At 36.8% G+C, this 26,521-nt stretch overlaps 2 protein-coding genes across 14 annotated transcripts in view; one reads left to right on the top strand and one right to left on the bottom strand.

Annotated features, from left to right (window-relative positions):
* PDE1A (phosphodiesterase 1A) overlaps positions 1–11,596 on the top strand; it is a 329,446-nt gene extending 317,850 nt beyond the window's left edge. For 11 of the 13 annotated variants that reach the window (XM_042949325.1, XM_042949323.1, XM_042949321.1 and 8 more), the window contains one exon: positions 5,782–5,957. In XM_042949325.1, the coding sequence (XP_042805259.1) occupies positions 5,782–5,855 (74 nt within the window). In that variant the 3' untranslated portion in view covers positions 5,856–5,957. Of the gene's footprint in view, positions 1–5,781; positions 5,958–8,013; positions 8,101–8,999 lie in introns of those variants that run through there. The other 2 variants (XM_042949318.1, XM_042949319.1) reach the window with 2 other exon arrangements.
* A 14,469-nt stretch (positions 11,597–26,065) lies between these two features.
* Positions 26,066–26,521, bottom strand: part of PPP1R1C (protein phosphatase 1 regulatory inhibitor subunit 1C) — a 117,066-nt gene continuing 116,610 nt past the window's right edge. The window contains exon 5 of the mRNA XM_042949316.1: positions 26,066–26,518. Coding sequence (XP_042805250.1) covers positions 26,430–26,518 — 89 coding nt within the window. The 3' untranslated portion in view covers positions 26,066–26,429. The remainder of the gene's footprint in view (positions 26,519–26,521) is intronic.

The raw sequence follows: 26,521 nt of genomic DNA, 5'->3' as shown, positions 1-26,521 counted from the left end.
ATTATGGGAAAACACTGCTTGATCATAACAATTTGATATGAGATAAAGCGTAACTCATGAGAAAATATGCAGTGGATCAATTCCATCAATCAAGTGGATGACTCAGTAGGTAGCGCATACAACTCTTGATCTCAGGGTTGTGAGTTCAAGTCCCACACTGGGTGTATAGATTGCTTAAAAGTAAAATCTTTTTTAAAATATCAAGTGAATTGATGTATGGTGATTTGATCTTGACTCTTCTATTACCTTTCCATTTTTTTTATTTTAATGTTTATTTATTTATTTTTATATGAAATTTATTGTCTAATTGGTTTCCATACAACACCCAGTGCTCATCCCAACAGGTGCCCTCCTCAATGCCCATCACCCACTTTCCCCTCCCCCCAACCCCCATCAACCCTCAGTTTGTTCTCAGTATTTAAGAGTCTCTTATGGTTTGCCTCCTTCCCTCTCTGTAACTTTTGTTTATTTATTTTTGAGAGAGAGACAGAGCATGAGTGGGGGAGAGGCAGAGAGAGAGGGAAACACAGAATCTGAAGCAGGCTCCAGGCTCCAAGCTGTCAGCACAAAGCTCGAAGCAGGGCTCAAACTCACATACCATGAGATCAACACCTGAACCAAAGACATGTAATTGACTGAGCCACCCAGATGCCCCTCACCTTTCCATTATTAATTAATCCATCAAAATTATCTATAGAGTATCTCTCCAAAGTATGTCTCAAATTCAACCAGTTTTCTGCAGGAGTGAGTGAAGGAATGAAGTGGCTTATTCTGAATGGTGGGTATAGTGGCCCAATTGGAAAAGCTGAACATGAACAAACTTTATCTAAATACTTTCTGTTGAGGATTCTGCCACTTAAGTTACTTGCCTTTATTTTTTCTTGGCATATAACCTTTTAAGAAAAAAAATTTTTTTTTAAGTATCCTGCAGACCTAAAGGCCCCAAAAATGAAGAAGAAGAAGAAGAAGAAGAAGAAGAAGAAGAAGAAGAAGAAGAAGATTTTAGCTAACCCAACAAACTTAGTTTACAGCAATTCACTTCTTTCCTAAAAGAATCTATTAACATTAATATTTTTACTCCTCAAAGTATGCCTGAGTTTAGATGAATTATTCTTCAATTCTGAGTTTACTCCTTCTGGGACTCTTGCTCATGGTTTGGCTAATATAATGTTCCCTTGTTAACTATAGGAATCTAGGGATTTCCTAGAAATCATGCAAAAAAAGATTTATAGCTGAAATTTTGTATCTTTTTTTACATATATTTAATTTCTATGAAGAAATTATGAAAAAATAAGGAAAATAAAAAATAATCCAAGAGATCTCTTCAGTTAAAGTTTAAAATATAAGCCTTCAAGAAGAAATGGTGAAAACAAAAAATCTGATGTTCAAACTTCATTTCCATAACCTCTTCAAAACCCAACCTAGGCCCATTCTTTAGCAAGACAATTGGTAGTGAGTAAGCTTGGAAGCTTTGACTAATTTTTATTTGTATCAGGAAATTTTTGTGGAAGTAAAGAATTCAGTACAATAAACTCATTACTCTGGACGTGGGATTCGTTCAGAAGAGTCCTACGTTCCCATCCTTCCATCTTGGGCTAGGCTTCTATAACATATGCGGAGCAAGTCTGCTGATTAAAAAAAACCCAGAGACATTGGTAAGAAATAGAAATCTCATCAAAGGAATTCAACAAGAATAAGATAATAGTTTTGGCATTAGTAATGTAGAAATGATAAAGCACCTATGATTTATTTTAAATAAATTCATCTCCATCATGAGGCTAATCCTGTTATATGAGTCTTTATAGATTAGAGATCGTACTACTCCCCACAATTCTAGCTAAATGTTGTGGATCAATAAAGTGCTGTGTGACTAATTGCTTAAAGTGCTTTTATTTTAAAGCATGTATTTACAATTTATAAGTGTACTTTAATAGGAGCAATTTGCATTATGACCAAGAGAAGCAATTTATTTCACTACTACTTAAAGAAAAAAAAACTACAAGTAGATGAGACACTCTTCACACATCCTTTCAAATAGCCTCTCATCATAGCCAGCCTAAGTTAGATAGGAGCATGTACATAGGAGAGGAAAGAAAGTAGCATGGAAGGCATTTTTAAAGAACACTAGCCTTTTTCATCCCAGGTTAAAGGATAGCTAGATATGTGAGACTGATTTCTATTTTGGCTGATTTTTGAACCTTAATCAAGATAGCTACCAACTAAGCCCTCTAAGACTTATGACTTAAAGCTAAGTAAGATGGAGGAAAAAATTACTTGTTTGGGGTTTTGGTATCCCCAATTCAACCAGTCTACAAATTTGTCAAATAATGTTTATAGTCTATTATCAGGGACATCTAAAGACTCCTAGAATTTTGGAATATGCATACCACCAATATTTGCCGAATATGCTTTCTTAGCAGGTATCTAATTGCTGATAATTATGTATTCAGCTTGACGTAGATTCAAGTGGTTTTTGTCTCCATGGGAAAAATGAAGAACAGAATCAAAGGACATACGCTTTCCTGACTCTTCTCTAGATGGAAACTCATACAAAAACAGTCTTCTCTTCACTAAAGAATTGGATCATAAACACTAAAAATTAGGAAACTTGTGATGTTTGCAGTCTTTAGAAACAATTCATTGCTCTTGGTGTGGATGAATATGCAGGGAAAACAGTGCAATTTGAGATCCTTAACATCTACAGTGGATGGTTGACTATAGTGTTGCAGGGTGGAGAGTTGGAAATCATCAAGACAAAAATTATAATAGGGTTTTCACTAATTTACAACTTTTGGTTTTTTAAGAATAGGCACCTCAGTCACATATTTGTGTTGAATTTTAAATTGAATACTTTCTCATTGCTCCTGGAGTCACAAATCTCTATTATCTCTCCTCCATGGTATAGCAAGAAAACATTTGATTCTTTCTTGCAGCACTTTGCTTTGAAATTCCCCTGAATATAGGATTTGGCATCTGAGTCCTTCTTAGTCTGTCTCCTACTGTAGGTTTTACTACACAGAGTGGCAGTAAAAAGAGTTTTATTCTTTAGAAAATGCTTCTCACAATTCTTGCTATCAAATTATTCATCTCTGAAGAACTGAATTTTGAATCCTAATAGCTTGTCAGAGCAGGAAGATGAAAAATAGCATGTTTACACTTCTCAACTTGAACCTTTGCCATTGTTGTTTAGGCAACAAGGAATGCTTTCACTCTTTCAAATCCAATAGAAATTTGCCCCTTTGGGTCTGGGAGTTAGCACTGTGCAACCAAACCCTTTGGTTTAGTAGTGAAGTACATGACTCTGGGGTTGAATGCCTAGCTCTGCTCCTTAGCTGATATATAAACTTGGGTAATAAAAATTGTTGGGGAGATTAAATGATAAAATGTATGAAGCATTTAGCATAGTGCTTAGCACAGAGTAAATATTCCCTAAATGTTAACTACTCTTTTTGCTGCTGCTGTTAATGTTATTATTAATAATAATAAAATTTGTCATTCTTACTCATTAATTTATACTCTTTGTTACCTAGATCACATATGATTTAATAAACAAATAATATAACAACACATTCATGTTAGAATACATATAGACTGGTTTTAACAAGAATTTTAGCTTGTAATTGCTGTATTGTTACCATTTGGTGATTTTGTTCCATATCCACTTTCATTACTGGTAAGTTCCTTTTCCTTAGTGTTTTTTGCCCATTGTAAAAGTTTTTCTCAAAATTTTGAGAACCAGAGAATTACTTATATTCCTCTTTTAATTCAGCCTGTTCTTTTCATTCTGTTCTGTTCTAATTTAGTCCTAAGTAACAGAATACTAAATCAGAAGTTTAAGCCATGAGTCTAAAATGTCAGAAATAAAACCTGTGAGATAGGAATTTCAAAGAAGATTCAAAGCCAATTATAGGATGCTTATAATCCTTACCCAACTCAAACAAATGAAAGGGTCAGGTTGTTAATGGTTGAAAAAGGATTTGCGAGTAGAATTTCTTTAACAAGCTATCAGCTATTGGGAGAGGTGTAGAAATGCTTCCCTCTACATCAAATCAAGAGAAGAGAGCTGCACCAGGACCCTCAGGAGATATTGGGAATGGAGTTTCGTTTAAACATGAGATCTAAAGGGTTAGCTGGTGACAGATGAGCCAAATGAGGGGAATCTATGTAGGTTTCAGTCTTTCCTCAAGTAATTTATGGCAACAGTTGCTTCGTGAGTGTTTCATGTGATTCAGATGTGGCCCATCCCTATTTGGAAGGATGAAAGGACCTTAGCACACGGAAGCTAAAGATGCAACTATAAATTTCCAGGGGGCTGTCAACATTGTAAATAACCAGAGTTTCATGTGCCCATTGCAAGGTGGTGAAATGTCTCCAGCCATGGTCCCTGGCAAAGAGTCCCTGAAGAGCCCATGAATGTGCTCATAGAAGAATTAGTTTTCAACACCTGCCAGGTCTAGTGAGTGTGGAGCCATCCTACAGTGTGCTGGTCGAGTAGGAGCTTGGCTTTTCCTCTCAGCCCTTTCTCTCGCTTGCTCCAGCTCAGGAGTTAAGGTGGCCAATTGGGGAAGAATGACCCAGAAAGAAATACCAACCATGTGTCCCCAAACGCACACCATTTCTGGACTCTGCCACAAACTCAAGGTTGGAAAGGGATCTTCTATGATCTTTGTTTGATCTTTGTTTTAAGATTGATGTGCAATATAGGTGACAAGACTTTCTAATGTTGGTTAAGACTTGGGCGACTTCACGTGATCAGGCAATGTTTATATTATGCAAGAATGATTGCAAAAGTCATGACACTACCTGAAAATTTCATCCTGGGACAGAAGATAACTTTCCCTTTTTGAGTGTTTTAAAAAGAAAGCAGGAGACAAAATAATTTTGCTTCATGAAAACACCCCATAAGTCTTATATGTTCATTAATTTTATAACCTCAATAAAAAATCTGTTGCAACTGAGATGACACAGTCTTACAGTATATATAAAAGGAATTATCTCAAAGATAACTGGTGTGATGCTTAACTTGTTAGTATATTTTTTATCTAAGTTCAAATAGAAAGAACATGCCATCATATATGACTATTTCCTGAATATTAAGGTATTTTGAGTAATTGGCTCAAAATTGAAATTGGTTATTTTATTTACTTTCTTTTCCATATAATAAGACTCTTTTATCTGTACATTTCTGCTTTATGTTTTTATTTTTGATAGATTAGATTCTAGGCAACCTCTTTAGAAATGTTGGCATATTTTCCATGTTAATTTTTTTCTTCAAGGTATATATAAATGGTGAGTGATTCAGAGACTGTAAATTCCATTAGTTTGTTTTGGCAGATCATGTCTTATCTTAAAAATTACTATTCTGTAATAGTCATGTGTTCAAATTCTTAGCAACTAAGCCATGTATGGTAAAGGACACTGATCAGTAGAAGGGTTGTTTGAAACAACATGTTTTGATTTAAAAATATCAAGAAAAAAACATGCACAATTTTTATGTTTGACTTAGTAGATGTTTAAGCATGTCTCATGAGTTTCAGTTCTGTATTACCAGATTAAACTACAACTTCATGACGTTGTGTAACTACCACAGTGTGACCTGCTGTGCTCTTTAAATGCACAGTCTGAAAAGAACGTGTTTGGTAACCGTGGAGAAATGTGCCACAAAACCCATTGCAAAATGGAGTCTTCAACACTCACTATTTGCTTCAGATTCCTGACTTCATGAGGTTTTTTTTCCACAGGCTTATTTTGTTTCCGTTCATCTGTTTGCTTGTGTTTTAGGTGAACCTGATCTTCATAAGAACTCAGAAGACCTAGTAAATGCTGAGGAAAAACATGCTGATACACACTCATAGGTTTGCAATACCTTAAAGGCTTCTGTCATGTTAAACATGAGAGGTAATTTTATTTTTTAGGCAAGAAACATAATTTTTGAAATGAATGGCTTGTAGATATCATTAGAGGCAAAGTTACCTTATTTCAATGCCCTCCTGGAATCTTTAAAAAGAAAAAGTTTCTCCTGTTTTCTGAAGCAAAATCTTAAATATTTATTTTTTCAAAGAATTTAATTTGTTCATCAATAAAAATTATACTTAGTGAGACCTTTTAATCCTTTAAATTAATAATCTGGAGGCTGTGGAGAGGTTTAATCCTGATTTCTCTTCCTACTTCACGTAGGAAATATGAATGTTCACATTGGGTGATAACAAGGCAAGTACATATTATGAAACAGACATCAATATTTGCTAAAATCTATAGACATTTGCATCAGTGTTTTTTTAATTCAGCTTCTGGGGTCTGATTTTGATCTACTAAATCATAGATTGAATTATAACTCTGGGAATGATGCCTTGGAAATCTGAATTTTTAATAATCCCGTCTGTTGGTAATTCTGTACACTATAGTTGAGAACCATTGTCTTGGGCCTACAGAGGAAGTGCAAGCTGTTAGAAGGGAAGGTTGTGTAATTATAGTGGAGATGTCTTAGTGTTTCCTTTTACTTTTTAAGTAAGAAACAAACCCCACGTGCTATAATGAGTCCTGTTCTTGGGGGTGATGGCCGCAAGAGAGAAAATGCTGAGTGCCATATACCAAGTCGTTGAAATGTTATCAGTAGCTCCTCACATGTTGCTTTAGATATGAAAGAGTTAAACTGTGGTTAGATTTTAAGATGATTTATCTCTCAGTATTCTTGAGTTGGTTGTAAGACTGTCTTTTCTTGATAACAGTTTCCTTAATACCAACTATCAAGTGTCCGTCACTGTGATCAACATCTTACATATATAGTATCTCACTTAGTTCTCTTAACAATTTCAGAGTCGGTGGTTGTGATTCCTATTTTACATATGAAGCTTGGGTAGATATCAAGCCCACAAAGTGGGTGTTCAGCAACTAAAACCGATGTATGTCTACATTTAACAATTTTAACATATTGTCTCATATTAGCTACAGCAATTTCTTTTCATCCCTCCATCCAAACTATAAATTTATTACTTTAGAGCTCACAGCTGTTTCAGAAGAGTCCTTAAGTTCTGATGACATACAACATACCCTCAAAGTATGTTTTAGGAAAAACTAAATTCAGTGGAGTATTTATAGATGTTGTAAGTACAAAAAGGTTTCTGTCAAATAAATTCCATTAGAAAACTGAGTGAAACAAAATTAAGCAAGAGTCTTCATTCCTACTCGATGACCAGTGCACACTAAGTAGCTTCAAAAGAAAAAAGTTAAAAATCAGCATTTCTTATGTATTTATGATATGGAACTGGAATATTTATGAACATTTTCCAAAAATTGTGTGTAGGAAACACAGGTCACCAGTACATTTGTAAAGCTGACTATTTAAGCTGTGAAGATGTCTCAGGCAAAAAAAAAAATTATCTATAAAATTCTGGCATCTCATCAGTAAAAGACTTCAATGGGATTCAACTGGAAGTTACTGAAGCCTCTTTTTTTGTTTTTCAACTAAAAAGGCTCCAAAGCTGGAAAGATTTGAGACCCACTCAAACTAAACAGTGGTATTTAAACTCAGGCAAGCTGTTAGACATTTTTTTTTTCCATCAGCACTAACTAAATCCTGTAGTTTTCCTCTCAATTGGAGAAAACTCTGCCTTTGGAGCACAGTCTTCCAGAAATCATGGCCTTCAATAGGTGAAATTTATATGCCTTCAAGAAATAGGCAGGTCTCTAATATAAGGGAAGTAAAAAACCAACAGGAGTGGTGACAACTGATAACTATGACTCAGGCCCACTGTCTGGAAGGTGAGAGCAGTGGTCAGCCTTGGAAACTTCTAGAAAGGGCACAGCACACCTGACTAAAGGCTGCAGCTAGCCAGTCTTTGCATCCAACATATTTTCACCATGCACTAATTAGGAAAAAATCTTTCCATTTTTAATGTTGACTCAAAAACTTTTTGAAACACTATGTAGACCAAAATAAATATGTGTGAAGGTCAGATTTTGCCTACAGGCTCCTAGTTTGCATATTAACCACACCTTCTTTGTGACCTATAGCTACTCTTTCACTGGCAGCCATCATGGAAAATTTAGATCTTATGGAAGCCTGGCTATATCTCTGAGAGCCATTGCCTGCTGCATTCTCAGTGTGTGGGCCCCAGTATGAGATACTTTCCCAGGAAACACGTCTAATTCAACGTGCACCATGATGAAGCCCCATAAATCAATGTGCAACACTACACTTAGAGCAAGAAATCAACCTTTGAAATCTACTTGTAACACTGTTGTATAACTTCGCTACTATTTCTAAGAAATTTCTATCCACAAAACTATTTTGTTTTGCTTACTTTTTGAAAATGATTTTGTTAATTCAAGTGAATGAGATTGGAATTGGATGTACAATGCATTGCTGCTTTATTATTTCAAAAGATTTTAAAAGGTGTGGACATATAATTTATTATACTGTCTTCTTTGAAGGATATATCAGAGGTTTCTGGCACTTCAAAAGCAAACCAATATCAGATTTGGTACTCATTGGGAGGGAAGTGTTCCCTTTAATGTTGAGAGTACTATCCAAGAAGAGGTCAGAACCTAATGTGTTGTGGTCTAGATTTAGTTTTGCATTTGCTTTGTTTGACTTCCACACTGATTTGAAATATCTTTTTGAATATCTTTAAGCAGGACTTACGCTCATTAGTTCACCACAGTCCTTGTGACTCTACTGGTTTCACATTCATACAGGCCCACTTACCTCATTTATACTGCCTTCCAGGCTTGTTTTTAGCTACTTGAGTTTGTGACTTCTGACCCAAGGAATCCAAATTTTTGCTGGAATTAAAGAAATAAAACATACACACACACACACACACACACACACACACACACACACGAAATAACAGGAATTCCAATGGGTATAAAACAAATATATATTATATACTGATAAATCCTTTATTTCTGACAAGGTATATGAAGCCCAATGTGATATTACCACACAGTAATTGATGCATGTATATGACTAAAACATGATCTTCATTTTCATTTAGATTTTATTTCAGGATAATGAGAACGGGACAAAAACATCCTAAATCCTCAACTTTCCACAAAGCGATGTTCTCCTTTTCAACACACACGTGGATCCAGCCATTTTAATGGACTCCTATATAAGGAACTAATAAGAAGAACATAAATTCTGAGCTAGTAACTCTGGCCAAACAAACACATTCAAAGTTGCCATTTTTCTTGGTCAGTGCTTCTGCCATTGTCTTTCCTCCAAAAGACAGTCTTGGAGGAAATGTGTTGGTTGTTTTCATCCAGCTTTTTCAATCAAGTTAAGGAAATTTTTAAGACAAAAGTTGGATAGTTTAAAATTGTCATCACTTTGAACCGGTAATAGTATAGGTGACTATGTGATACATGTGCAAAAGATGAGGCATTTTTAAAATTAACTTTCATATGTATTGTTTTATGCAGAGTTGTGTAATTACAAATATTTCAAGGTTTTAAGTAAAAGGAAAGCAAAACAAAATTAGGGGCAAAAATTTTTTTGTGGCTCTGAAGAACAGGCTAGATTGTCTCTCTTTTAAATACATGGGAACAGCATGAGGGGTGGAGCTGTTCAGAAGCTGTGGTTGAAGCCCCATGATGACACTGGAGCTTTACCCTGGTCCCACAACCTAATGACCACTTCGTTGTAACTGTCAAGCTGGGAAACTGCAGTGAAACCTGTCCCTGGAAGCACTGGACCAACTTGCCTCCATCTCTGTGGTTTCAGAGCACTGATACGTCACCCACACGGGCGTCATCACAATGCAAGTCACACATTACCTACGCTCTGGGATAACAAGAACCTCCAGCCATTTTTGGAAACAGATGTTAGTGCTCAGAATGGAATTTGCCTTCTGGGGTGTTGATCCCATTAGGACACAACAAAATATATTACAGGCCAAGGGATAAGTGACAAGAAGTGTGTGTGTGTGTGTGTGTGTGTGTGTGTGTGTGTGTCTGTACTCAAAAATATCTATGAAGATGGAAGCCCACACTTTTCTGTACAGATAATAAGATAATAGTATTGGGTGTGACTTTATAATTTTCCTACAAGAAACGAACTGCAATTCTTAGAGACTCTGCTTCCTTGTCATGTTTTGCCTGAGCATGTGCAGAGCCCTTCCTTTGCTCCAAACTGAAGAACTACTTTTATTTGTTATTACCTGACAAGAAAAGTCAAGCACAATTAGGTGTTGTAACTTTTCACTGTGCGAACACGTCGATGATCCTGCGATGAATCTGTCTTTGTGAAAGGTAGAAACTGAATGGAAAAAAACAAGAGTAGCCATCAATTAAAGAATAAAGTGAAGGAGGGTCCATCCATCCAATGAGTTTTCTGTTGCACCTGCTTTTTTTCCTGGGTTCCATGATGCTAAGCAATATTTTAGAAATTGATAGAATCAGAAGCTTTTAAGTCTGAGTGGTGGGATTTTATAACCCACAACTTAGATCTCCTTTAATGTGTAAGCCATATTCTATATGCATATTAGGTATGCATCATTCTAATTTAAGATATATTTATGCATAGACTGTGCATAAAATGCTTTTAAATGTTCTGTGAATAAGGTCCTTAATTTTTGTTTCACCTGAATCTTGTGTAGAACTGAGCTAAATAACTGAATTGTATCATAGACATTATAATGCAATTGATATTTTAAATGTAAGCAGTACAAATTGATCTACGATGATATGTTGGGGGAAATTTATAGATATGTACATCATGGTGACTTTTTGTCTTTTAAAAAAATGGACTTTTTATTTCTATTTATGAAGACATTATAACTACTGCTTTCAAAGTCTTTTTAAAAGTAGCTATTTACCAGCTAGAAAATATTCTGCATTTAAAATAGAATCTGACTATCTGGGAAGTGTAATTACTTTTGTTCTTATTTGAGCCAGTTGTCTTTCGGGAAAGCTAGAGAATCTCTCCAGGGAGAAGTAAATTGAAACATCGCTTCTCAATTGTCATAGGAAACTTGTCTATTTTGTTTCTATTGATAAGATCTATAGGCTTTGTTACGAAAACAAAAATTGAGAAATATAATGAATTCATCAGTGTCTGTATATGGGCTTTCACCTAATTTCCCAGGTTATTTAACTTATAAAGCACTGTGACTGAATTTCCAGAGGGAGTGGAGAAAACACGCTCCACTTCAGAAGAATTGTCACGCTGTTGATACGCTTTTTCCTTTTCTAATCTCCCCTCCTTTCTCCATTCCCTCCTTTTCCTCCCCTGTTCACTTCCCTTGTTCTTTCTTTTCTTCCAAGAGGGCTACTAACTAGTGCTGACTAGAGGGAGTGGGCGTGGAGGTTACTAGTGCCCATCCCCCTGCAAACACCAGGGATGGGTGAGAGGGTCAATGAGTCAGGCCGCTGCATCTTGGATGTCCTGCTTTGCATTTTTATCCTCAGCTCCACAACATATATTCAACAATTTCATGCGCCTTTTTATTTAACCAGTAGCTGTTTTAATTTTTAACTTGACAAGCTACAATTCTTGTGTTTTTATTCTACTGTAGTTCTCTGTATTTCCTATTACATATGATTGTTAAATAAATCATACTTGAGGGAAAATATTGTGAAACATTTGGTGTCTGATATAATTCAATTTGGTGGGGCATTGAAAAGTTGGAGAAATCAGGAATACCGGATAGATGTGAGTTTTGATATGTTCTGTCAGAAAATGATTTTTGCTCTTTCTTTAATAGAAGAATTCATTGAACATTTATTATTTACAAGCTCCTGGCTAGATGCATGTTGCATATAGGAATCTGGAAACCTGAATCTTTTCTCTATAAACTTTATATCTTATAGCAGAGATAATTCATACACATAAATAACCAAAATGCCACACAGAAAAGTAACCAGGTGCAAGTAAAATGCACCTGTGGATATTAAGGAGGGTAAAAATTGCATCCATCTTCAGGGCTTCTAAGAAGACTTAGAACAGCTTGCACATGAGTTGATACTTACTTAACAAATAATAGCAAAGCTCATGTTCATTGCCTATTTTCTATGAGCAGCCCCTGTGTAAACACTTAACACATATTATCTCTAATTCTCAATAATCCAGCAAAGTGTGTATTGACCTGAGTAGGGAAATCAAGTTTCAGAGAAACAGCCTCATTTAGGCCATGCAGGTCCCAAGTGGTGGACTCCAGACTGGATTTGCTTCCAGGTCTCTCTGTCACCAACAACCCCTTTTTCTTTCTACTACATCTCTGTGGGGCGGAGCAGAAGCACAGTGGAAAGGAAAGCTGTGTGAAGAAGAACCATGTGGATAAGGTAACAGTTGAGAGTAATAAAAAAGCAAAGAACATCGAATTAAGGTGCAGACCTAGAGAGTGTCAACTAAATGAATTAAGAGTAATTGGTACAATCCGTGTCACCTCTGAGACTCTGGCTCCACAGTGCCAAATCACCCAATTAAAACATAAAAACGTATCTAGTCATCAGATATATGACATTTGACTGAACTTTTATTTTAAATGTGATTCCCTGATAAATTTCCATGTCATAGCAAAAAGCTCTTAAAGGGCATATTTTAATTCTGAAATACAATGTGGATATAAAATACATATCTTCTTTGGAAGCTGTATGAAGCCTCTGGTCGTCTAATTGCTTTTCTAAATATTACAAAGCTTATCTACCATTTAGTACAAGCCTTGAGCAATAAAGACAATATATAGTTTAGAGTCAAAAAGAAACACCTAATAATGTCCCACGTTATATACATGTTATTACTTCGGAGGGAATCCCAAATATTTAAGATACAAGTCCTATATATATAGACCAACATTGCATATTTAAAGCTCCTTTAGGAGCCATTTATCCTTTAGTAACATTAATAAATTTCTAGGCTATTTGCTTAACTCTTGTAATGTTTGGAGAGCTTCCTTTGAATCTGAAGCTGATATATATTTTTTATCTCTGACAATTAAACATTACAATTATTTAGTGTTTATTATAGTCTCACTGTGGCATTACATTATTTTCTGACATTGTCTCTTTTACTCCCATAAGTACTCTTTAAGAAATTGTTATCCCCAGCTGTGGGTGAGGAGTCATGGCAGAGGGTGAAATAATTTGAGATCACACAGCTGATCAGGGAAAGAGTCCAGATTTGAAGTCGAAGGGAGTGTGAGTCCCCAAACCATGAAGCTAGACTGCCTCTGTTCACTTCACCCACCATATCCATTGCCTGTCTTTTCTCCCCTTTATTCCATTCTCCCTTTCATTCTATATCCAGATACTTGTCTTTAAAACCTACCACTTGGAGTGAGCAGAATTCCAAGTGACCAACAGCGAGAGTGGTGTGCTTTGGAGAACAGTTGAATCATATATTATAGCAGAGAAGGTGCCTTTGATTTCTGTGGACAGAATTACTTTGCATGCTTAACATGTGGCCTGAAAAGCGTGTTCTTCAAATAACCTACTGGTGTTCAGTGCAGACGTTTGCTACTTAAAGTGTGGCCCCCACCGCCCACCTGGGAACTTCTTAGAAGTAAACGCTCTCTGGCCCCATCCAGACCTAAACTGGAATTGGCATTTAAGAAGATGCCTGGGTGATTCCTGTACATGTCATTGTTTGAGACAATAACTAAATTTTAGGAAGATGAATCTAAATGCCCACAGAGCGTTCAAACATGAGGTGGTTTTTCTCATGTTTGACAAGAGGCTCCAGAGTTCATGCTTTCATCGTATCACTACTCTCAAAAATGACACCAAACCAACCCCTGAGAGACGGCTGAACCGGACAGACTGGGAGTTCCTCCGTTGTTGAGAACTCACTACAGCATGGTGCTTGGGCCAACTGCCTTAAAACAATCTACTTGTGTAAGCACTGTAGCCCCAGTCTTTCTCTTCAAAGAGCATTGCATTGTTTACACCTTGACTGTCTTCCTTGTGCTCCATATTTGGCTTCTCTGCCTTCAGTTCTTTTCTCTCTTTCTTTTCTGTTCCTTAGTTCATTGTTTGGACCTATTGCTTCTTCTCTGCAAAAACAGTTTCTCCTCCTCTACACCAGTCGTCAGCAAAATTTTTCTGCAGAGGATGAGACGGAATACTTCAGCTTTGGAGGCCATATTCCATTACAGTGTTTCTCCTCCTCTTCTTTCCTCAACATTTTTTCTTCTTCCTCCTCTTCCTTCCCTTCTTTTGTAACCCTTTAAAAATGTAAAAGTGATTCTCAGCTTGCGGGGTGGGGCGTCAGACAAAAACAGGCCACGAAGCCTTTTTGGCCCACAGGCCTGTCCCGGCTTTCCACAGGGCTTCCCCCCCACCCCCCCCAGATCCAAGTTGCTCAGGACCCTAGAGTAGAAGAATGAGGATGCTTGTGCCGGCAGCAGTCACTCCCAGGGACTGCAGCTTCCCCGGGGGGTGGGGGTGGGGTTTGCCTGACCCCGAGGAGGTCTGGGGAGATCAGCGTTGCCCCTTCACGGCACACACGGGAGTCTGGGAGGGCTTGCACCGCACGGGTTCTCCACCCGCTGTGGCAGCGTCACCCGGTGGGGCTACTGAACTACTGGTTGCCAAGGCCACGCCCCAGGGATGCGGAGTCGGTAGGTGTGACGTGGGGGCCCCAGGTGATGCCAGTGCTGCAGGACGGAGAGCTCACTCTGAGAAACACTGGTTTACAGGTAAACCTTAAACTCCTTACCCTAACACTCAGAGCCCCACGCAGTCGAACCCCGGTCTGTCTGGTTCACTTCACCATTCGCTCTGTTCCTGGATTTCTGGTCTGCCTTTGCATGGGGTGCCTCCTCTGCAAGGATCTTCGCCATCTTTCCCAGTCGCCGTGCTCGCTTCCTCCACGGGTCTGCACATTTGCCAGCTCTCCCAGAGAGCCTTTTCTCATTTCCCTGGTCAGGAGCCTTAGACCCTCTTCCAGGTGAACTCGGAACTTCCACCCCTCCCTGCCTGAATCCCGGAGCTCCTCTAGTCATACAGCTGCTGTCAGATTTTAAGGTCAGGATGCCCTGAACCTAACACGCAGTAGGTGTCCGGTAACTGTGGAATAAGTAAATATAATGAAGGCAGGAAGGAAAAGTTTGTATTTGTTCGTCTTATGTGTTTGATATGGGATCGAATTAATCCTTTTCAGATAACATCTCTAGTTAATTCAATCAAAATGAGACTCGTCAAGCACTTTAGATCGACATAATTCTAAAAAGCCATTTGTGTTTTTTCTCAGAGCAGGCACAAGGGGAGTGCATTAATTCTTAATACTTAATAGCTACTAAAAGCAAACCTGAATTATATGACAGAAACATTAGGATCTCCCCATCTGTCTCCTATTACCCTTGGGGAGATGGGTCTGCTGGTGCAGAGGTATATTAATTGTAGCTAATCTTACCAGATTTGCTAATCTTACAAAATCTTACCAAAGCTCACATTTCCTAGGTGATTTCAAATAGCCTTGATGATTAACAGTGGCAACCATGCAAGTTTGAAGCAGGAATGACCTCAATTCACAGTATGTCTTTGGCGGCTGGTAGCTGTTGACCTTAACATTTCCTAACCTCTCACCATGAAGACTTTGGCAAAGTCAAATGGCAAGATAATAAAGAATAATATTTAAAGGATCTGGACAGTACCTGACATCCTGTTGGCCCTCAATTAACATAAATTAATGTCATTATTTTTATATTAATCCATTTACCATTACTTCTTGTTGGATTTTATGTGAAGGATCTGAGGCAAGAAATATCTCATCCAAGGACTGAATTTGACCCTCATTTCAGACTTTGCCATGGTCTCTGTGATCTTAGACAAGCCTCAATTTTCTTATCTATGAAATGGAGATGTAAGAGTACCTATCTTATACCATCATGGGAATGATGAAATGAAATGGCCCATGTAAGATGCTGGGAATATTGACACAGATTTTTCCTATACTGAAATAGTATGAGCTATAAAAATAAGAATCTACCAAGATTCTCCTTTAAAGGAATCGTCCTCCTTTTTAAAAAAAATTAATTCATGATTATAGTTGCAAGAAAACAGCATGGTTTTAACTTCAGTAGCAATATCCTAAGAGTCCACATGATGGGGACATTTCTCCATGTAAAGATTAGGCTGGCCATTCTATAGTAGAGGGTGCATTATCATTAACCACAGTGTTTAATGTCCTTTATGGAGGACAGGCAAGGCAAAATATCTGTGCTATAGATAGACAGAGATAGATGGAGATATAGATTGAAATATTAGTGTATACATCTATAGACAGATGCTTATATTGATGTGTATGTTGATATAGGTCATGTAGACGTTTAATTCTAGGGGAAATTTTTTAATGCAAATATTAAGAAAAATATCAGCATAAAGATTAAAATAACAATAACCTTTAGACTTCCTAAATGGCTTGTTAAATAAAACACATTATTAGACATCCAGGTGCACTTAGGAGCAACAATAGCAGTTTCTTAAAAAAGAACTACGGGTACACACACCCCTGCACTCTCCACAGATCTCAGAGAACCTTCATTAGCAAAACAAAAAGGTCTTTCTTTGGAGGAAACAAAAAAAGGAGAGGACCTTTCATAATGAGGAAATTGCCCATAAACAGACACGTCCACTAAATGTGGTAAATCAGATGCAATCTAGAAGCCAAGTGGGTCAACATTGAAACCATAATCTTTAAACCCACCACAGAGAAAAGGGCTGCTAGAAATAGCCCTGGTGCCAAAGACACATTCAGATGGAGATGACTTGGCAGCCTGGGCAGGAACCTACTAAAAGCAAGTTGTGTGGCCAGGGACCCTGAGGAAGAAGGAGCTGGCCCTGCCTCTAGCTCAGCCCCTGGCTGCCTTTCTCTTCCCACCTCCCGCCTGGCTACCGCCAGCTCTTCGCCTTCTGTCAGGATGTCCTCGCTTTCTTCCTCTCATCTAGTTTATTCTGGACATCTCCCTCCATTCTCACTTAGCCTTTCCTTAACAAAAGATAATATGGAAGTGAGAATTTAGGGAAGTATTTCTTTAATAGGGTTTTAATTCTCTGTTCTTTAATAGCAAATGGGTTACACTTATCTTCTCTTTCAAACAGTTTCCTTTCAGGATGCCTGGGTGGCTCAGTCACTGAACCTTTGACTCTTGATTTTGGTTCAGGTCATGATCTCATGGTCTGTGGGTTTGAGCCCCACATTGGGCTCTGCACTAACAACACAGAGCATTCTTGGGATTCTCTCTCTCCCTCTCTCTCTCTGTCCTCTCTCTTTCTCGGTCTCAAAATTAAAAATAAAAATTTATAATAAAAAAGTTTCCTTTTTTATATCAGTGCAATTATATATATATATGCATTTGCATACATATTTTTATATATACATGTGCATATGTACATGTATACACACATATGTGTAAATTCTTCACACACATTCGTATATATATTTCTCAATGGAAAATATTTTAACTCCACATTACACAATGAAAGGAACAGGTTCGTAAAAATTAATAAATTAATAGGAAAACAAGCATGCAGATTTATTTATGATTTAAGTAAAAATTTATTGATTTTGGCAATTACATTTTCCCCAAAATAGCTTTTGGGAGCTTATGGTGACAATGTCTAATTTTTAATACTTCTCTGCCCATACTGTAAGAATTATTGTTCTTAAAAATCTCCTTTAGATATCAATTGGTTCCAATTAATACTTGTCCCACTGAACTGCTTCCCATGAAAAGTCTGTTTATACTGACCATGAAAATAGGTAGCTCAAGCTTGGCTATCCTATGAGAGTCCAGGATAATTGTACTAGTACAGTATAGTTAGTAAGTATAATTAATAGTATAATTCCCATCTTAGGCATCACTGGTCTTCAGATCAAGTTTTAATTTTTAGACTACTAAGTGTTCTCAAAAGCGAATAAAGACTTTAAACACTCGCAAATATAACAAATAAGTGACAATTTCAAAATAGGAAATCTATGTCCCATTAAGGCAACAGGGAAAGATGAGAACATCTGGTAATGTAATTAGTATGATTAGAGAAACACATCCACGGAATTTATGTTTCGGGGGAAATGTAATGGGAAAACTTGCCCATCTATTGCAATGCCTTGACAAATGCCAGTCTCTTTAAAAAATAAAGAAGAAAGAGATTCTCCTGTAATTATTAAAGAGATGGCCAACCATCTATGAGCTTTTTTTTTTTTTTTAGGTTCTTATTGTTCTGTGGCCTTGATTCATATAAAGCCATGTTATATCTTTGCTCCTGTGGGTAGAACATGGTTTCTGGCTAGGTCTGAAAGTTAAACTAACAAAGACAGACTAATAGGAAAAACGCATACAGATTATTTAATACAAGTTTTACATGACATGGGAGCCTTCATAAGGAAATGAAGAGCCAATGAAACAGACCTGAATATTGTGCTAGGACTGAGGAAGAATGGTGTGCCGGAAGAATATGGTAAGTTAAGGAGAGTGTAGTAAGGGTAGTAAACTGGGGGAAACTTAGCAAGTCTTGTTCAGATTCTTCTTTGAATCCCTTTGACTTCAGAGACAAGGGCGCTCCTTTCTTCTGGGTATAAGGCACCTCTTACAGGAGGGTTTTATAGCCTGTTTCAGGGAGAAGGACAGAGGGAAGGTGACCTTCCTGCCTCTGCCATTTTTCTCAAGCTCCTTCAGCTTACAATACTCAATATGCCAAGGTGCCATACTTTACAGCAGTGGGACCTGAACCCCATCACTACTCTTGAGCAGTAAAAGGTATTTTGAAATACCAATAAAATTGATTCCTCAGTTAGCCTGAGGAGAGCAGCAGTTAGAAGGTTCTCTTTGGTTCCTCATTAAGTAGGATATGGTTTTTTTAATGCTGTAATATCTATAGTTTATTCCACAATTATGCATTTAAGTTCTATGGTAATTATGCTTGTTTATATTATTTTTACTTTGGGGGCAGAACAAATTTGGGACCGGTAGGTAAAAATTAGAATTCTTTAAATCCTGGGGACAGTGGGGTACAGAGAAAGGGAAAGGTCATAACAAAGATAGTAATTTGTGAAATGACTTTTCAATTTATTAGAAATCAAAGAAAAGAAACAACTGAAAAAGACTGATGCCTTGTTCTTTAAAAAAAGTTTATGCCCAACACTGTCATAAACTCAGCAGTTCTCTCCTACTTTTCAGATATTAAAGATTGCTTTTTTCAAGTACAGATTTAAACATAAAAAATATTTTTAAGTGAGTCATATAGTTTAAAAAGAATTTCAAATGTACGTCTTTTATTGGGTAAAGGTCATTTTAGTTTGAGGACAATATCAAAGAATTAAGGTAGAACTGAGGTGTTTCTTTCCATTCCAGCATCATTGACAAACTTTTCCCCTTATGCTTTAGGTCTGACATGTAGAAAGTTTAGTTTCAAAGCAATCTACAAGACACTATAAAAAACCGTAAAAGCCAGGGTGCCTGGGTGGCTCAGTTGGTTAAGCGTCCTACTTCAGCTCAGGTCATGATCTTGTGGTTTATGTGCATCGGGCTGCATCAGGCTCTGTGCTGACAGCTCAGAGCCTGGAGCCTGTTTCAGATTCTGTGACTCCCTCTCTCGCTGCCCCTCCCATGCTCATGCTCTGTCTCTCTCTGTCTCTTAATAATAAATAAACATTAAAAAAATTTTTTTTTTAAACTGTAAAAGCCTCTGGTTTCTAAGGAAGATGGGCTTTTCCATCTGAAAAACTGTCACAACTTCTCAAAAAGATCATCAGCTAGTAGAAGGATTTTGTTGGATTATTAGTTCATTTAGGGCCATTTATTTTCTTCAGACTCCAGTTTCCTGATCTATAAAATGAATCCTACTTGTCATACATATTTAATGTGATTGTAAACTGAGAAACAAAGGTGAGGCCACTTTATTAGTTGTAAAGAACTGAACCAATATTAAGTGGCAGGGCGGCAGCAACAATAAAAGCCTTTGCATTTTTATAACTCAGATGCGTAAATACCTGGTTGGTATGTAGCAGCTTATCAAGACATATTTGTGGAACTAAATTCCATCAAGACCAATGGATTTGAAAAAGAAAGAAAAGAATAAATACATATGATGGAACTTGAAAAGAAACAAAGGAAATATATGTCAAAGCCTCTCCCTATTATAAAAGAAGGCTCAGATTCCAGAATTAGAAAAACTAAAAATAAATTGCTTAGAATTTACCCAAATTCAAGATCTCCCTTTTAGTAGTAGAGAAATAAATTACAACAAAAAGGAAGAACTTGGCAAAGAGCATAGCATATATACATTTTAAAAAATATATACAAAACGAAGGAACAGTTTCTGAAAACGTCAATATTTGTGTATAAAATATCTAAAGCGCTTCAGAAAGCAATCCAGGAGGGCGATGGTGGTAGTGGTGGTGTTTGTTTTGTGTTGGTGTGTTTCCAAGCTCACACAGGAGCACAGCCTCACAAGTCAGCTGCTGGTTATTATCAACCCATTTTGCACCTGGTGGAGAAAAAGAAAATAACAAAGTCCTCCAGAACACTATGGAGATGTTCCAGAGGCTTTCATACCACATCACATCAATCTTTGTAAAGGGAAAAATCTGGTATGTATCACTTAACAGCAACAAAGCATGTGTGCTATGAGAGAATAAATTATCCAATTAGTTATTTGTGGTTGGAAATTTTTCTTGGAAGGACTTTGAAATCTTAACAACAACAACAAAAAACACACAAAACCACCACAAGAACAAACAAACAAAAAAATGATCACCATTTTTTAGATTATTTTCTAAGGAGAAGTTTTAAAAGACAGAAACATAAATGGTTACAATGCTAATGCTGTTACATTCATACATACACATGCGTGTAGAGTTCTAACTAAAACACTTCTGTTCTATTGACTGTCATATAAGCTAAGCATACAAAGATACCCTTTTTCTCTTCTGATCCCGTTCGCTTTTAATGCTGCTGCTTTCTGTCTATTCCTGTCTCTTCTTTTCTCCTTTGCTGCTTGTCGGTAGTTCCTGAAAGAGAATCAGAGAGGAGAAACAGATCTTAGAGTTGGAAGGAGCCTCAGAGGATCATCTGATCCCCTCCTCAGATCATTCTCTACATTTTGCTGTTCAGAAAACTGGCTCCCAGAGTGATAAAAGGGCTTCCCCAATGTCACGCAGCTACAATAAAAGAGGAGATGCCACCCTGTATCACATCGCTGATTCTATTTCCTTCCAGGAACTTAACCACTATCTGAAATGATCTAATTTATTTATTTATTATTATTAATAACTTATTTATTAATTTATTTGAAGACTCACTGACAGTCTTCAAACACTAGAGTATACATCCATGAATTTAACGACCTTAGCTATCTTATTAATAGCTGTATCCTCAGCACTTAAACCATGTCTAGCCTGTCATAGGCATTCATATTTATTGACTGATAGACTAGGACATTGGTCTCTTGTTTCTAGAGTATACTTTTATAAATGGTACCAAATTATCCTATGAAAAATACTATAGAATAATTAAGGATATCTGAACTGATATATCTAGCTACAGGTCTATCATAAACATTAACCTAATTTATGCATTTTAAGTAACAAAGATATCTAGTGAGTATTAATGTTTTCAACTGCTTGACATATATTGAATAGTTTGTACTTTCTTTAGATACTCCGGGGAAGAATAAATTCCCCAAATTCTGTTTGGGAAATAGCACTGGTTGCTCAACTGATATCCATGGTCACTTTATAACTTACAAAGAGGACTTTGAGTTGGAAGGTGGCAAGGTTCCTGGTTTAAAATATTTACTTTCTCCAACTCCTTTGCATCAAGGAGTGGTCTCGTGACACAGCTCTGATCCATAAGACATTAGCTGGGGGGCTCTGGGATAGCTCTGCTTCTCTGCTAGATTCTTTCCCTTTATCTTCCCAGTCTTCTTTTTGCTCAGAACAGACTGGATGCCTGTAGCAGTAGCTCTCTTGGGACCATGAATTTACAACATTGAGCATATTAAGGAAAATGAAAAGTGTCTGGATACCCACTGGGGTCTTGAGCCACAATTCCGGCCCTGGACATTTTATTGCATGACATACAAAAGCCTCTATGCTATTGTTTCCTGGGTTTTCTGTTATTTGCTGCCAAATGCTTGTTCTGAGTAATAACAAAGAATCATTTGCCAAACATACTTTAATATTCTGCTACTTCTAGGATTCTATTCTGGGGTTCACTGTGCTCATTCCTTCAAATTAGCCTCGCTGTTACTAAAAGTAAGAGAAAAGGGGAAAATGCTAAGCCATATTTTAGAGCAAGAAACAAAAATGAAGATGAATCCAATACCATTTTAACTGACTTTCTCTAGTTTTTCTCCCTTGAGTTTCCAGGCTTCTTTGAGTTCCTTCCTTTGCCTGCTTCTCTCTCTATACTTACGGTCGTCTCCCTTCCACACCAAATCTCTTTATCTGCATAAATTGAGTATGAAATGCAATGAGGAAATTGGCTGCACCAACATGTGCCCACAGAATGAAGAGGGCTCGCAGTATAAATGTCGAGGGAAGTGCTACAGTCAGATGGCAGCCTGTTTACAAAATGCAATCAAGCACCTATGCATTCATGTAGATTATTTCATTTAATTCACACAACACTGCAAGCTAGAAACCTTTACTCCCATTGCTGTGTGAATTATGTGGGATGCTTGCAAACTTTAGTACCTTACCTACTTACAATGTCATTTAAAACCAAAGATGCCCTCTATCATTGTCCTGAAACTCTTCTTCCTCTGATATTTAATTTTCCAGAATGTTATGATGTTTGAAATCTAATAATTTTATCTCTTTAAACAGATTTCTCATTGCAGCAACATAGACATTTTTAAAAATGAGTACACCTGCTGGAGCTTTGAAGACTGATATTTAGGATCAGGGACTTAGAAAAGTAAGGGCACTTCTTCCGTCCTCCATATTCAGAGAAAGCAAATATTGAAAATTACATATGAGCATAAACACATTAATGTAATTAGGCATAATTTTCTATTATTCATTTTGTACACTGCTTTTAGATGTGGGTGAAGAAAGAGACATTTTAAATGAATGCAATAGAAGTAGTTTATTTATAAATTCATTAATCCATATTGCAACTAAATGAACTCTGCAATACTTAAGTTATTTGCTGTAACAATACCCAAAACCAGTGTTTCCAAACATCATTCAATCATATATCACTGCTGTGATATTGAGGTACCAACTCTACTATAGTTAATATTTTTCTTTAAATTGATCTAAAATATACTTACACATTAAGCTTGCCTCATCTTAAGCAACAATAGCTACAAAATCATAGGCTTGGAGTGCCAATTATGTATCTTTTCTACTATGTATTATGACAGTATTTATAAATATAAAGATAAAAATAACTCATCCCTTACCAACCTAAAATGTTTCTACAATGTAGAAAACATTGTCATAATTGAATTAAAATTTAAAATGAATGTTGAAAACTTTCTAAGAACAGAACAGTCTGAGCATTTTGTTTTTTAAAAAGACCTTTACCCTGGACAGCTCTGGGAAGAAAAAGGGCATACACTATTATTGTCTACTAGAAAGAACTCTGGTCTAGAATTCTGCTTCACCCTGCCACACTCTATGCTTCAGTTTCTCATGTTTAGGGAGATTTTTTAAAAGCCACATATCCATCTGGCATAACCTTTCTTATTCAGTATACACAATTAAAGAGGATCCAACAGCAAGGGGCTGGGATGATGAGAAAGGTAGGGAGGAACTGGTGGTGTTTCATCACAGAGACCAGGCCACTTAGGAGATGACATCAGAGTGTTGAAAGGCTGTGATCAAGGAGGTGAAGTACAAGAGAAAGAGTTTCACACAGAGAACAGAGCTCTTTGGGTGGGTTTGGGATTCAGCTGGAGCTGTTCAAGAAGTGAGGGGATCAATCGCTGGTCTGTGATGTTGAAGAGGGTCATGTGCTGGGTAAGGCTTGGAGAGAGAGTATCAGGTCCTTTCCCACCCTGATAATAATAATAGGCACCAATGATTAAATGCTCGCCAAGGTGGACTACGCATTTTAATACACCTTATCTCATTTGATTTCCACAATAACCCATAGGGGTAGGTATGATGGTAACCGTTTTACAAATGGAGTAACTGAGTCTAAAATATGATAGAAGTTGAATTTGAACTCAAGCCAGAGTGACTCAAAAAGCCCATCTACTAACCATTATGTTATATTATAAATGTGGTCTGGGAAAGATAAAGTTTTTGTTTTGTTTTGTTTTGTTTTGCTCAGAAAGTTTCTTTGCCCACTCGGCCAAACTGAAGCCAAGCCGTCTTCTTGAAAAAAAATTGTTGTAAACTGTAATTGTGCGAAAAGGAAACTGAAAAGCCATTGCCATTATCTCAGCTGGTTTCCTTCAAATTTCTGAGAAAGCCAACATTATTTCCCAAGGAAAATTTATTTAATTATAATCTCTGTTTTGAGAGTAGAGAACAGAATGGAAGAAACCAACATTTCCTAAGGAAAACTTATGCTTTTAATTTTTGTGTTTTTGTGTTTTTAATAGAGAACAGAAGAATCCAGAAGCTATGCTACTTATTTACCCAAATGATGTTACAAAATCAGCAAAAGCTTTTGTTTCTTTTGTTTGCCTGAATCCTTTTGAAAAAAAAAAATACGAAAGTGTGTTCAAGGAAAGGGGAGGGCAGATTTTATTTTTTAGCACCTTGGGGTGTCTCAAATAATCTCAAGGGGTATTGGAATGTTTTCCAAACACAAATAATTCAAAGTCATTTAAAACAAATCTGTGCCTTAATCATGTTTTAAGTAGAAAATTTAGGAAATCCAACAAATAGTCACAGCAGGTGGTCTAGAAACTCTGACAAAGTTTTGATTGAAACTGGCTTAATATCAACTACAAAAACTGGAAAAAAAAAAAAAAAAGGCCAGGGGTGGGGGGTGGGGAGGAGGAGAGAAAGGGAGGAAGGTAGGAAAGAAGAAAAGGAGGAAAGAAGAAGGACAGACACTTGGAACCAGAGTACTCATTCATACTACTTATCAGTGAGTTTTGACATCTATGGTCTTGAGGAAAGATACTGAGAAAAATGATTGTTATTATCTACTGCATTGTCTTATAGACCTACATATTTCTCTTAATCTCTATGTTATTAAACTCACATTCAAAATTAAAAACAATACTTCTACTTCTTTGAATCTTGATATAAGATCCCACCAGGGATTTTACATTTGATTTTTTTCTTCCCATCTTAATTTCCTCTTTACTGACGTCTGAAAAATCTTGTCATTTTTTTCATCCATGAAACATTTGAACCTCACCAATATCATCAGTGTGGGAACCAAAGTGGCATGTCACCGTCCTCACTAAATTTGGTGGCATAGATACTTTACCTTGAAATGCCGTAAATAATTAATACTGTTCTGGAGGCCAGAACTTTGAATAACCAAAAGCCCTGTTCAATAAACATATACCGTCTGGGAAAACCTTACCTTATACTGATGCTTTATCGTCTCTGCCAGTTCTGAGAATGAGAAATTATCTTTCCTTTATTTGTATAACCTCCAGCAAAGTGGTTTGCTAGAGATAAACTCATAGAAAGTAGTTACTGAATTAATGAATGACTATATGTATGAATTAATGGAATTTCTTATTTGATGATAATGGAATTTCTTATTTGATGATTTCTTCATTTGAAGATTTATAAAATACTAATGATTTCCTACAATGCAACAGGAAATAGCTCATATTTCAAGTAACAAAAAGTGGCAGGGGAGATTTGGGCATATTTTATTTTAGATTTAGCATTTTTTTTTCTTAATAGCTAGTGGAAATGATGGGAAATATATCTCTCACAGCTCAAAAAGTGAGGAAAATTCTGCTGTCCTTTGTCCATTAACATGCTGGAGGAAAAAGGATGTTTAGCATCTAAAGACTCATATATTGAGATCTTTTGAATCAAGAAATCTGGCATTTCTTCATTTTGAAATAAACACTGTGGACCCCTCTGTGTACAGAAATATGATAAATGCAGATCTTAAAAGTTTCGTTAAACATTCTTCTGTAAGTTAAACCCAGACACACAGTCATGTCTAAATGTATTTAGCGTTTATTTTTTACTCTTTAAAGTGAAGCTATTTACATTTGACCTTAGAAGGAAAACCGCTTCAGTAGGACATCAGGGATTAAGCTGGGCAGTATTAAAGTTAGAACACTCACATGTATGCAAATGTCATTAAAAGGAAAAATCACCATAAAATAAATGTTTATTCTTTAATTGGACGTAATATCGAACAATCTGTACTTAGTTCTAAAGTTCAACCAGGGACAGCTTCCCAGGAGGTGTATTACTACTGTATGAGTGTGGAGAGAAGAGGTGGAGAATGCTTCTGGAAGTCAAGGAGTGGCCTTCCATACGATATTCAGAAAAGTTAATAGTTCAGTTATTCCCAAGAAGCCTTCTTGCTGCAGACCCGTAATTAATGGTCCCACTGCTCCTCTCTTTCGTTTACACCTTCTTCTTCTTCAGGGAATGCTGATTCATTCTGGCCCTTCAGATGCTTAACTCCTG

Source organism: Panthera leo, chromosome C1 (genome assembly GCF_018350215.1).
Source record: "Panthera leo isolate Ple1 chromosome C1, P.leo_Ple1_pat1.1, whole genome shotgun sequence".
NCBI lineage: Eukaryota > Metazoa > Chordata > Mammalia > Carnivora > Felidae > Panthera > Panthera leo.
This window is presented reverse-complemented; position numbering and strand designations above follow the sequence as displayed.